Raw genomic sequence first — 12037 nt, 5'->3', positions numbered from 1 at the left:
CATGTTTTTGAATTAATTGACATTTACACTCATGTCCTTTCATAATAACAACATGGTCACATTTCAGCACATGTCACTTTATTAGAGGGATGATAACCAGTAAGATCATTGCATGCAATTAATTAATTTGACATCTAAGTCTTCACACAGTAACCAATTTTCCATCAGGCTATAGCAGTACATAGATGACCAACTTGGTGAACATCACTGCATTGTAATAGGATATGGATGGATTTCGGCACATGTCACTTTAATGATAGAGTTATATTTTAGCACGAACCTTAGTATCTATCATTTTATAGGAAATGTAAGAGAATTTGGTGTCATCCTTCCTAAATGACAAACTTTTAAATGACAAATTGTTGTCTTGGATTTTAAATTACAATTAGAAGTGCGTGATCCTATTAATAATTGAACTAATTGGTATGAGTGTGATCGCTTTGTATTGTAATGCACATAAGTAAATGAAGTTCCATGACTCCATGTCAATACTGCATTGTTGGTATAAAGCACTTGGAAAATATCTAAATACTCACAATGTATATGGGCCACATTTATGTGCAAATAATGTATAAAATAATTAACATACCGTGATTCAAGCGAGAGCAATGTTGAGATTAGAGAAATACCGTCAGGTTTATGAGATGAATGTGGGATTAGAAAATATTAGAAATACGAATGCTATCCACCATGGCGATCGCTATTTGCCAGCCATCAAACACCTATTGTTCTAGTGTTTGCAGATGAGCAGATGGCCTTGCTCTTCCTCCTCTAAAGGGCCACTGGTAATGCTCTCCTGGTCCTACCAGACCTCATTGCCACACAGCCTGCGGAACCGGGAGTACAAAGGTGCTTGTCTTGGTATAGAGCACAAACAGAAGTGATTTCACCACAACACACCACCGATGAACTGGTTACAGGGCAGGGGGCATGGGAGGGAGGGAGCACACCAAGGCCACAAGCACCACCTCACCCTAGTCAGGTCACTTCCATGGCTACCAGGCTGTACCTACTAGTGCAGCGACACCTAGGGTCATACACACCTCACAGTGCCACAGTCCGATGTAGTCTAGTCATGACAAGCAACAGACAGCAGCAACAGGCTGGGTTGGTGAGCAGCAATAAGCGCAGTGTGAGGGCAGGTGATTTGCTGGAGTAGAAAGGAAGGCTGCTTACTTCTGTACTTGGGGTCTTTGGGCACGGCTCCCCCTTGGATTGTGCAGCTTCCCTCCTTGCTCCTGCTGCCGCCAACTGTCACCAGTAACACCCCTGAGCCATCCACCTCGCTGCTTCCCTAGTGCACACTATGGCTCTGTTCCAAGACCGCCCCGGGACTGCTCCACTGCTCGGCCTCTCAGCAACTCTCGGGCAGAGCTCAAAGCTGCAGACCAAGGCCCAATGCGGTTGTAGACAGGGCTGCGTGTGACCTGCGAGCTTTGTGGGTGAATCAGTGGCGAGTGCCCTCTGATAGGGCGGTAAAAGTGGGTGGGAGCGGTTCGGCTGCGGTTTGCGAGGCTGCGAGACTCCTCCTTCTGCTAGCGTGCTTCCGTAATCCTAGAGTGATTCCAGGTAGGATACTGAAGCAATTGGTCATGGGAGACATATCATGGAAACATGTTGAGGAAGTAAATATCAACAGGTAAGTATGCATAGATTTTATATACCTAACTCTACATTTAGGTACCGTCCCGATATATATATCTTCAAGGTACAGGTGTGGAGTTAAGAGAGTAAATCTATACTCCCCTCTTGCATTTACCTTTAGAAATTTTCTCCACGGTGTGTGTGCCACAGTATTCTTGTACATGATGTTCAAGAAAAGAATCAGACATTGAAGGCCTTCACTTTTTTTCTTATTCAAACAATTTCTATTTGTTTTTAATAAAAGAAAAGCATACAATGATAAGTGTTAACTGACGCACTCTTACTGAAAAGCAAAAGCCTTGAGCCTCCGGGCTCGCTTCCGGAGAATGACCACAGGCGACAAACCCTTTGTCTTTGAACTATAATCATTTTGTAACAGGGTGTTTTTTTCTAGTTACAGCTCTCTGATACCCTTGGGTCATGTTCAAGCTTTATGAACCTCTTTAAAGAAATAAGTAAATAAAAACTCAAAATATTGTATCCATGATCTTTGTCGCTTAATGTACAACATACGGTATCCTCAGGTTTTAATAAATGTACTCCTCTGATGAAAAGACACAGATGACAGACGACCAATTTTCAAAAGATAATTGTGAGGAAAAGAGGTGGAAAAGGTGGTGCGAAATGAGCCAAAAGGCAAAGCATAAAATGTCCATAAAACATATAAAATCTATGTTACCGTCTCGGAATATTATAATGAGGCAACCCTTAAAGATGAACAGACCTGTTCCTCCTTGCTGCCAGTTATAATATTCTGCAGTAGATTTGAGTTAACTTGTAATATCTATTTATTGTTAAGCAGTGTGATGTGTACATGCAGTAGAATGTGGTACAGGAATCATGCAATAGATTTTTATTATACCTGTCCTTTGTGATTTTATGTAAATTGCAGTGAAATTATTAGCTGTTGTGTCATGCATTGCGTTTTTAGGTCTGGCATTATCAAAGACATTTTGATTTTACTAAAATTGTATATATAATATACTTACTTATAGGAGCTTTCAGCCAGCCCTCTTCCTCCATTGGTCTGTATTGTTACATCACATTTTTCTTCCACCCACTACGAATGGGTCAGCCCACTTCAGCAATTGGATAACTTCGCTGAGTGTGATGGCATTCTGCCCTTTCACAAGGAGCACATCCATTCACAAAATAGTTCCCTTAATACCCAGGGTCTTCTATGGCAATGTGTGCATTTTGAGTCAAAAATGTGTTTTCATTGTTAAGCGCCCAGCAGCTTACCCAGCAATAAAGCTTCATAAGAACTATGACAAAAGGGAGCAAGCACTGACAAAGATAAAAGGCATGTTGTCAATGCCAGGCCTATTGGCCTTGCCAACAATTGTTTTTGCTTGTGATTAATTAATATTAATAAGTTACCTTCTGAGCTTGACTTCATCAATGTGCTGTATAGCAGCAAAGTGTAAGAAACAGTCAACAAGACTCGGGAGTCATTACTCTCATGCCTCAAGATTTTAAACGTGACAGCAAAACTCAAGCATTGTAGAATTGCTAAATTAGTTCTGGTTGTGATCCAATATTGCTTATAAAGTCATCATTGTTAGAAGGCAAGCATTTCCAGGGAAAGCTCTCAATCTCCATAAATCATCAAGAGTACCACACTTTCTTACTGCAAAGCATAAATGTGGAATTACAAAAGGTGAATATTTGTCTACCCATGCTTATAAGACCAGTAATTGAATCTCTGGAGAATACAGAAGTGGAAGTGCCAATAAAGGAGACCGAAGATAAAATAATAGATGGCAATAAAGCTCAAGAGGGAACTTCAGATACTATTGAAGGGAAAAAGGGCTCCATATATCTCATCTACAAGCCTATGTTGGTCAGGAGTAGAATATATGATGGTGGGTATCAAAATCTTCTGCCTAACATTAGAAGGTGGTTGCAGACAAATGCACAGAATTACAGCTAAGGAAGCCAAGAAAATTAAAGGAAAAAAATACCTATTCAGACAGGTGAGATAATACCCGGAAAAATAAAGAAGACAAAAATAACAACTTCTGGAGCAATCTAACAATGGTATTTATGATGATGATGGCGCTTCTGAGAAAGTGAAAGGTAAAATTGTGGGTGCTTCAAAATTATCCTTCAAAAAGAATAAGCAGAAATGTACCATTCAAGCTGGCCAGAAGAACAAAAAACTAAGGCCAGGAGTTAAAGTCAGAACTAGAGAAAGAAAAAAATATTCTAGTCACTCAGTGTCGACTCTTCAGATTCAGTAGCACCATGGTCACTATTCTTTGGTGTTTGGCTTTCTCCACAAAAGGAAAAAAGATAGGTAACTTCAACCTCTAAATAGAGCAGAGGTCCTTTCCCTGTTAAAAAAAATCCTGATTATCAAACATCAGGTCTACCGACATAAATCTGTGGGTTTTATGACAAATAATGATGAAAGAGAAGTAACTAAAGTTTATTTTAATTTAAGTTGTTTTATTTCTCTTTTGATGGTTAATATAGTTTGCAAGGCAGAAGGGAATTCGAACTGTTTGTGGTTATCTGTGTCACTTGATTTCAGGGCGGGACTGGGAACCCACAGCAGCCCTATCAAATTGTGTCAGGCCAGCCCCCATAGGATGCATAGTGTGTGAGCTTGCTCACTACAATGTGTCTGGGGGTACCCCCTCCAGGCAATTTAGGAAAAAATGGCAAAAACTGTGAATTGTACAAAACATTTTTCATTATGTATTAAATTTAATTAGTTGCTAAAGCGTAGTAAATGATGACCTTACAGTTCACCAGAATATGACAATTCTTCCTGGGGTTTTTCAATGATTCCCTCACCATTACCCTCTAACAGTTCCTCTCATCTCTCCATAGCCCCTCTCTCGCACATGTATTTAATTTGTTTTATAGTGCCTCTTTTACCAGCATTTGCTGTTGGAGCACTTTACATCACATACAGACAAAATAAATCATACATGTGTTAATTATTGTATAAAAAATGTTACATAAGACATAGGGAACTAATCCAAGATGTACTATTCACAAGCCATCAATACTTGTAGGCATTTCTTAAGAGTGCTTGGTCTGGGAAAGCCTAAACTCAGTATTCATAACGTAACACAGGGGTTATGGTTGACTTTACTAATAACAATTTATTACTACCCACTCAACCCCTTTTTAGCAAAATTAGGATAATCAAAGACTGGGAAAAAAACATAACTTTTTAACTTTTACCATGTAGTTTGCATGCAGCTTTTTTATGGCACTTCATAGCTCACTGTGCTAGATTATGATTGTAACTTATGAACTGAATAGTAACAAAGGGGCTCTGTGACAAATGCAGTATCCAGCTGAGCTACGCACATAAAATACTGTTCTGTGATCTGCATAGTAAATGTTCTTGCAACAGGCATATTAACCCTCTGCTGTCCCTTAGATGAGTACATTAATCACCAGAATTATTATGGCACTTTTGTTGTTGTATGAAAACTGCTGGATGTTCAAGGAACTCTGCCATTCTTCTAAAACTGCTGCACTGTTCAAATAAAACGCCCCGTAACAAAAACGGACCACCACACTTGCAGCCTTGCATGGAAATACCCGATACCCGGTACGGCCTGTCCAGCCTTGCTTGATTTGGTAACAAAAGCACAAAGGAGACATCTACAAGGGGCGTTGAGGCATCCTGGAGGGGTGGTAGGCAATCAAGTTTGTTTTAACCAACAGCAGAACCCTTCTTACAATCATCTTAGGAATGTGAGCCTTTGTGCACAAAGTCATAATAATATGTCTAGAGAGAGTCTTAGGATTGTGATTACAAATGAGAGTTGCTCTGATCCCCTAAATATAAGCAATTGTTTCTCCCCTCTTAGCAAATGTGCTGAAATCGTTCCCTGGGGAAGCCAGGGCTTTTATGCACAGGATACTGTATTGTGAAGGACCATAAAATTCTGCAGTTGGAATATACATGAATACAAACAGCGTGTAATGTAAGGTGATTTACAACCTCTCTTAGATGATAGCAGGTCATGCAAGGGGTGAGGGCAGATTGTGTGGGGGTTTCTTATCATTGATCTCCTCTAGAATTGTAGGGAGTGTATGTAGGGTCGAAACTTTAAGCTTGTGGGCCCACATTTCAGTGGTTAAAATTCAGATGTAACAAACGCAATGGGATATTATAATCTTAGTTAACCTTTATTTGCATAAAGAGATTAAGGCTAATTTGTCTGAATTTTTGGGATGCTTGGAAGCAAAGTTGTTATTGATCTCTACGGAATTCAGTGAGGGGGTTGTAATTATAGCAGGTGACTTCAATATTGAAATATACCATATTAGAATAGATGAATTATTGTATGATATACTGTAGATGTATAACAGGGAGTGATTCCCTGGTGACTGGTTGAGCAGGAGCGGCCTAATTAGTTTAGATGGTTGCTGAAACCTTCATAATCCAGCAGGTACCACTTATATATTTGGCTCTAAGTCTCACTCAATTAATTAAGTTTCATCCCCTGTGAGACATTTAGGTTGTTTAGGGATTGTAAAATTTATATCATGAAGGAAGTGACCATTTGATCTTACACAGGGTTTTTATATTAAAGGAATCAGTCTTAATTGAACATGTATTACCTCTAGTCATAGCCTTTCCTCATTGATTATGCACTTGGCTAGCCCCAGTGCAGGTGCGAGAGCTTAGTGACTTTGAAATTATGTCTTTCCTGGTGTTAATTGTAGTGCTTTTCTTAATAAACTAGATTGGTTTGCATCCTTAATAGACTGCGCGCTTAGATGTCTAAGTACCTTTTAAGGAAAGGGGTAATACTTGGAATAATTATGTAACCAAACATAATTGAGGATGGTTTGATGAAGAGTGTAAAAAGTGCAAAAAGAGTTAGGGATAGTGCAGGCTATTCATAGGACACTTCAATAGGAGGTGTCTTACATTAAAGTCAGACAGCTGAAAAGACAATATAAGACCCTGATTATAAATAAGAAAGCAAGCTTTTATGATTAAAATGGAATGAAATGCTGGAGGTTATACAGGCTGAGGATCATAAAAAATTTGGGGGTTGATGAGTAATATAGCTGATACACACGCTGTGTCCCCCACACACAATATTGCCGAAGATGATCGGGTGTTATATGTGAACTAAATGTACGGCCCGCTCTCTGTCAATGAGCAGAGTTATGCCTACATTACTGATCTAGAGACTCCCAAGATATTTTCTAAAGAGCAGATAAAGAATACAATAGCAGGGTTTAAGTTATGTAAAGTCACAGAACCCAATATCATCCCATCAATTGTACAAAAAACTAATATTGATTGGTGGCAAAAAACCTGAAGTACTTGTACAGTTGGATAGCTGAAATGGAAATTATCCTGGCGTCTTGGAGGGACTCCGAAAAAACCCATTATCAAAGGAGATGATAGAAATACAGCAAACTATGGGTTGATCAGTCTTTTAGATGTCAGCAAAAATATTTTCTGAAGTATTGCTCAAAAGGCTTGAGGATTGGGTCCTAGAAAAACAGTCCTTCCTATAGAACAAGATGTCATTCTGGCAGGACACTCCACAATAGATCATTGTTTTGCCCTATGGGCTTTAAGCAGAAAATCTATAGAAATAAATCCAAGATTTTGAGGTTGTTTTGTGACGTCCATATGGCCTTTGATACAGTGTATAGGGGGGAACTATGGGATAAAGTGCATACTTGGAATGCCCCGACAGAATAGCTGTTTTTGATTCGGGCATTACAAAGCTCAAATTGGACTCAGGTTGAGATGGGGAGACTAACTAAAAGAATAAAAATTAATAATGACATTCGTGAAGACTGTGTGTTAAACCTGGTCCTTTCTTGTCTCTATGTAGCTGATTCCCCACATGTCTGAATGAAACAAATGCCTTTTCCCCAAAAATGGGAGCAGTTCACATTCCCCGTTTGATGTATGCAGACAATCTTTGTCATTTCAGATTATACCTCGAGAGATCTCCAGAAGAAGCTGGATGCACTGTCAGCATACTGTGCATTAAATCATCTGAGGATTCATTTAGATAAGGCAAGGGTCCTATTTTGAGGTAAAAAGTACCCAGTTTCAATTGGTATATTAGTAATATAAAATAGAAGAAGTTACAACATATTTATTTGGAGTTGTACTTCAATGCCAAGTTGAAGCGGAATGAGCATCTGTAGGATATAAGATCTAGGGCCTTATTTCAGGCGGGCTCCCTAGTGAAGTTTATCGATACAAATGGGGGGCTGTCACTGACACCACTTTTAAAGGCTTTTTTTGCACAAACGACCTTCTTTAGCACTTTACAGGTTTCAAATTTTATGTTTAAAGGTGATATTTTAGACACATTGGAAAATATGTGTTTAAAAAGAGTTTTGAATCCCCCAAAAGTGTTTAGGGTATAGAGTATTATATATGAAGTAAATTTAATCTCTTGTGCATATATGACAAAAATACGTTTTTTGAAAATGTTAGACAATTTTATTCGGTTTGATAGCCCTGAAAGGATAAAACAGGCATGTTGCATTGGAGAGAAATGGAGTGAGCTGAAATGGGCTTGGACTCTCATGAGAAATGTACAAAAACTCGAAGATCATATTTTATCCACACAGGTTTTTGCTAGTTGGGAGCCCTTCCCATATATGAAGTTACTCCGGGAAGCTGCCTGGATTTTGACCTATTGGAAAGATGAGGAGTACTTATCTCGAAAAACTCTCAATCCAAATGACAGTGTCCTCACTGGGTAGTTGAGATATGTACCCATATTTCTCTTACCTGCCGCATCCTTTACATCATTTAGAAATTAAAAAAATTAGAATAGGTCTTAATCCTTTCAAAGCTATCCCCGTTTTGGCTGAAAAAAATAGGGAAAACAAAGGATATTGTAGATGCAGTTTACAAAGAAAATGCATTATTAATCATGTGCTAACTGGCTGCCCTATTCTTTTAATTAAGCATTCGAAATTTCTAAGAGCATTCTTTTAAAAAAGGTGCAATATCTCACCTTCTTGCAATCGTTGTTTTAGTGAGTTTTCGCTTCTTAGGTGTAATTGAGGGTTTGGAGTGATTTTGAAGATTATTGAAATCTACATTACACAAATTAATATTTAAAACTGACTTTAATGTATTTGTTTTTTGTAAATTCATGTTTTTAACTAGTGTTAATTTTCTCGAGGAAGTTGTGGGTTTGGGATGCTTTCTGAGTTCTACGAGACATATGGACAGTCATAAATGAATCCCACTAGAAATGTATGAAATGTATGCGATTTAAGATTGCGGTGTTGATTGCTATGATTTTATGTACTAATGTCCAAACAAACTTCTATTTAAACCAAAAAAACACAAGTCATTGGATTCCATTAATCTAGAATTCTTCATTCTCGCGGCTCTCCAGCCATGACACCACCCTAATTTAATTGGGTGGGCCAGATTCTGGAGCCTTTCCATGTTTTGACTTACTCTGGCTTTGGAATGTCTTCGTCAAGTGTCTCTTGTCTATGAGAGAATAACTAGGGATGTAGGAAGGCTTGCATGGTGCCCCTTAGGATACTGCATAGTATATGTCCAGACAACTTCCATCTTATTTTGAAAAGTTCCTTAAAACTAGAAAGGAGTATCAGACTTCACCTGCTTTCATTAGTCATTTTAACATTTGATTCAAAGTCTTTAGTATGCATTTTTTTATTTATACACATATCATGCTTGTCAAGTTATTTGTCATTTCTGGACCAGGTTCAGCCTTTCTTGCTTATGTTTTTATAGATGAAGAAAACTTATCTGCACCTCAGAGCATATATCATGGAGATTTTGCTTAAGAAAGCCGCAAGACAAAGGTCTCCTGCTAGAAAACTGAAAATCGTTGCGCGTAGTGATCAGCCCTCCACTTCAAGAGGTCCAGAGAAGAAAGAGTTCTATCTGGAAGAAGAGGCTATGCAGAAGCATGGAGGCAAGCTCTCTCAAATGCGTGACAAGGATGTGCAAAAAATCTCTGATGAGAAGGAGGAAGAGGACAAGGATGAGGAAGTCGAGATAGAAGAGGAAATTCAACTCACAACAAGGAAGATGCTGAACCACAACACAACTTCAGATTCGCCCATGCAAATTATTTTAACAACAAAGCTTTGGGAAACAAAAAATGTTGTAATACCTTCTTCCTCCTCCTCATCATCATCGCAAAAAGAAGACTATGACGAAACAATATAGGCACAGTGGCAAACTATGACCCAAGTCTTGGAAGATGGGATATGGTGGCACTACGAAATACTTTTCTGTATACACCTTGATGCTCTACCCACTTTTAAATTACAAGCAAGCAATGTAAGAAATATACTACTGCAATGCCTTACTCCTTTAAATAAACTGCCATGCATCAAATGGGGATTGCCTGGAATTATTGTGCATGGGAATTTACATAAATGCATCAAGCTTCTACAAAACAAATTTAAATGCATAATTCTGCAAACTGCTTAAGTTACAGAGGTATAGTTTAGCTTTGCTAACTTTCTGTCAAGCTGTAGTTAAGTCAGCACAAGATTCCAAAATATGTCTCCCACGCAATTCTTTGATCTTCAAACCACTGTAACATATTTCTCATCTATCCCTTTACATTATACAGCTCTGACTGATGCTCAGCTCTCATTAATAGGCAGGTATGTAGTTCCCATGAGATGCTTAGATGGGAATGGAAATGTTATGCTTAACTGAGATGTTGCTGGTAAATCCTTGGTGTGACTAAATGGCTGGGTTCAGGATTGTCTCATAACTCATTTGCAGAGCTCTAGATAACATAGAACTTCAGAAACCAGATTTAAATAATGTTCTTGCCTCAATTTCCACAGATGTTCCTTCGTTCCAATTACTTTTCTCTGGGAAAATCACAAACATGGATTTTTTTCTTTTTTTGTAAAGTTCGTTATCCCAATTTAGATGCAAATTTTTGTGTGTTGTCCAAACAGGATTTCTGGGAAACTTGTAGTGAGGGCAATATTGGCGTTTCGACTGTAGTCTACATGAGCCCCCTCGCCAACATCGTACGCAAGCACGACATCATCATCACCTCCTACGCCGACGACACCCAACTTATACTCTCCCTCACCAAGGACCCCGCCAGCGCCAAGACCAACCTACAAGAGGGTATGAAGGACGTCGCAGATTGGATGAGGCTCAGCCGCCTAAAGCTGAACTCTGAAAAAACGGAAGTCCTCATCCTCGGCAACACCCCGTCCGCCTGGGACGACTCCTGGTGGCCCACGACCCTCGGCACCGCACCGACCCCCACAGACCACGCCCGCAACCTCGGCTTCATCTTGGACCCTCTTCTCACCATGACCAAGCAAGTCAACGCCGTGTCCTCCACCTGCTTCCTCACCCTCCGCATGCTCCGCAAGATCTTCCGCTGGATCCCCGCCGACACCAGAAAAACCGTGACCCACGCCCTCGTCACGAGCCGCCTGGACTACGGCAACACCCTCTACGCCGGGACCACAGCCAAACTCCAAAATCGCCTGCAACGCATTCAAAACGCCTCGGCCCGCCTCATCCTCGACATACCCCACAGCAGCCACATCTCCGCACACCTGAGACACCTGCATTGGCTCCCTGTCAGCAAAAGGATCACCTTCCGACTTCTCACCCACGCACACAAAGCCCTCTACGACAAGGGACCGGAATACCTCAACAGACGCCTCAGCTTCTACGTCCCCACCCGCCTCCTCCGCTCCTCTGGCCTCGCACTCGCTGCTGTCCCTCGCATCCGCTGCTCCACGGCGGGTGGGAGATCTTTCTCCTTCCTGGCGGCCAAGACCTGGAACTCCCTCCCCACCAGCCTCAGGACCACCCAGGACCACTCCGCTTTCCGGAGACTCCTAAAGACCTGGCTGTTCGAACAGCGATAACCCCCCCCTTTTTCCCCTAGCGCCTTGAGACCCGCACGGGTGAGTAGCGCGCTTTATAAATGTTAATGATTTGATTTGATTTGATTTGGAGAAAGATACAGCAGGGAGTTCTTCCACCTGACAGAGGATGTAGGGTGCATAGGAACACTATGCTCTTCTGTAATGAGCAAGGTAGGTTAAGAGCTGAGGTACGGCATGAGACACAGGGCACAGGGACCACAGGCGATGACTAAAAACAGAAACAGGATGGTAGCTAAATGGTTTTAGATACCACACATACTACAATTTGCGTTCTGTGAGTTATTGGCAGGGCCACTTGAATTATGTTTGTGTGGCCGCTGAACTTTTCACATAATTAGAGATTTGCTGCATTTGTCACATAATCCATCAGCTCCCGCATAATCTGCAAATTGTAACAAAAAAATGTTTTTAGCTCAAACGGTTCAAAGGTTACATAAAATGGAGTGATACATGTTGTTGCATGGTGGAAGGCCCTACACAGCGCTGGACTGGTCACCTTCCT

At 40.5% G+C, this 12037-nt stretch overlaps 1 protein-coding gene across 2 annotated transcripts in view; it reads left to right on the top strand.

Moving 5' to 3' along the window:
• Positions 1-9994, top strand: part of LOC138268376 (perilipin-3-like) — a 335863-nt gene extending 325869 nt beyond the window's left edge. For both annotated transcript variants that reach the window (XM_069217951.1, XM_069217952.1), the window contains one exon: positions 9383-9994. In XM_069217951.1, coding sequence (XP_069074052.1) covers positions 9383-9823 — 441 coding nt within the window. In that variant the 3' untranslated portion in view covers positions 9824-9994. The remainder of the gene's footprint in view (positions 1-9382) is intronic.
• Positions 9995-12037: the final 2043 nt, after the last annotated feature.

This window comes from Pleurodeles waltl, chromosome 12 (genome assembly GCF_031143425.1).
Source record: "Pleurodeles waltl isolate 20211129_DDA chromosome 12, aPleWal1.hap1.20221129, whole genome shotgun sequence".
NCBI lineage: Eukaryota > Metazoa > Chordata > Amphibia > Caudata > Salamandridae > Pleurodeles > Pleurodeles waltl.
The sequence above is the reverse complement of the archived record's forward strand: the minus strand, read 5'-3'. Positions and strand labels throughout refer to the sequence as shown.